The 1,625-nt window shown below is 36.2% G+C and overlaps 1 protein-coding gene across 1 annotated transcript in view; it reads right to left on the minus strand.

Moving 5' to 3' along the window:
• The window catches only part of LOC107725050 (integrin alpha-9-like), a gene marked incomplete at its 3' end in the record, with an annotated part of 26,218 nt that overhangs the window by 4,570 nt on the left and 20,023 nt on the right, over positions 1–1,625 (minus strand). The window contains exon 4 of the mRNA XM_016534194.1: positions 121–244. Coding sequence (XP_016389680.1) covers positions 121–244 — 124 coding nt within the window. The remainder of the gene's footprint in view (positions 1–120; positions 245–1,625) is intronic.

The following is a 1,625-nucleotide window of genomic DNA, read 5'->3' on the forward strand; positions in this document are numbered from 1 at the left end:
ATATATATATATATACACACACACACATTTATAAAATATTATATTATTAAATACTCTAATAGTTCATTAATAATCCTGAAAGATAACTGAGATCGTCAGTTCGTAAAGAGCATGTCATACCTTCATAACACGGTATGAGAGGCTGTGACTTGCCCTGCAGAGTGGCTGGGATGACGGAGCAGTATCCGTGAGGGAGGATATACTCCGATTCATAGTATACATTCTTCCAGCGGTGAGCGCAGGCCTGCAGACAATACAAGAAAAAGATGAAGAGTGAGAGACAAGGGCTATAGAAGTCAGTCAGGGTAGATGCTGGGATACTTAATTTAACAGGAATGCCAGGTATGAGGTAAAAGACAGTACAATTACAACCCATTAAACAGACTCTACATTCCTTGCAGCCTCAGGTGTTTAGCATGACAAAGGTATATATAGCACACACATCAGGTCTGAAATTGCGTCATCTTCATCAGCTTGCATAGTAATTGCACCAAGAAACAAACAGGATATTACACAGACAAAGCTTCTTCTCTTTATCCCAGTGCCAAATTAACTTCTGAGGCAAAACCAGAGCACTCAGCACAGAGCCAAGTCTGGAAACGTCTGTGGATCTAATATGTCCACTGAGAGAGGGTTGGTGGTTTTAGAAAGCTGAGCATCTTCATTCAAACAGCTCTGATCTCTGGAACAACAGAAGCGCTCAAGGTTGTGAAGGCAGCCAGAGAGCAGAGAGACACTGAGAGAGAGAGAGAGAGAGAAAGCAGAAAGGTCATAGACAGAGGATAATAACAAAAGTAGAGCTGCATCTCCTGACGGAAATCACTGAAGGAAGTTCTTGCAAGGCAGAATAGTGTTAAAGTTTCAGTTAGGCTTATTAGTTTGTTACAGAAACGCAAAGAGTCTATGCATTAATAATTCTATCTTAATGTTCTCCTGATTTTGACATACTTTTCCTCAAGATTTTAACATAACACTTTTTATGCTGATCTTGATTTATTTGTTGAATGGGGAAAAATGCTAGGGATGCAAACATCTGGTATTAATCAAAATATCCCAATGTACATATAAAGTACAAAAAAAGAAAAAAAAAATCACAAATGTACAAAATACTGATTAAATAAAAAAACACAAATGTATATAAAATATAAAACATACATAAAAACATAAAATACTGATTAAATAAGTCATTAAATAAAAACACAATATATGTACATATTCATTCATAATGCACATAGAAATTGATTTTGTTACCTCCCGACTAAGACAAAATGAGAAAAAAAATAACTTTTAGGATCTTAAAGGGGTCATATGATGCGATTTCAATTTTTCCTTTCTCTTTGGAGTGTTACAAGCTCTTGGTGCATAAAGAAGATCTGTAAAGTTGCAAAGACTAAAGTCTCAAATCCAAAGAGATATTCTTTATAAAAGTTCAGAGTCAGCCACACCTACCTAAAACGGCTCGTTCTAACACACCCCACATGTCTACGTCACGATGTGAGAAGATTTGCATAACGCCGCCCAAACGTTCACGCAAAGAAAGAAGGCGTAACTTAAAAATATTTGGCTGCACAACTGTTGATAATTCTAATAATAAATCAGCATATTAGAATGATTTCTGAAGATCA

Source organism: Sinocyclocheilus rhinocerous, unplaced genomic scaffold (assembly GCF_001515625.1).
Source record: "Sinocyclocheilus rhinocerous isolate Xijiao unplaced genomic scaffold, SAMN03320098_v1.1 scaffold823, whole genome shotgun sequence".
Taxonomy (NCBI): Eukaryota; Metazoa; Chordata; class Actinopteri; order Cypriniformes; family Cyprinidae; genus Sinocyclocheilus; species Sinocyclocheilus rhinocerous.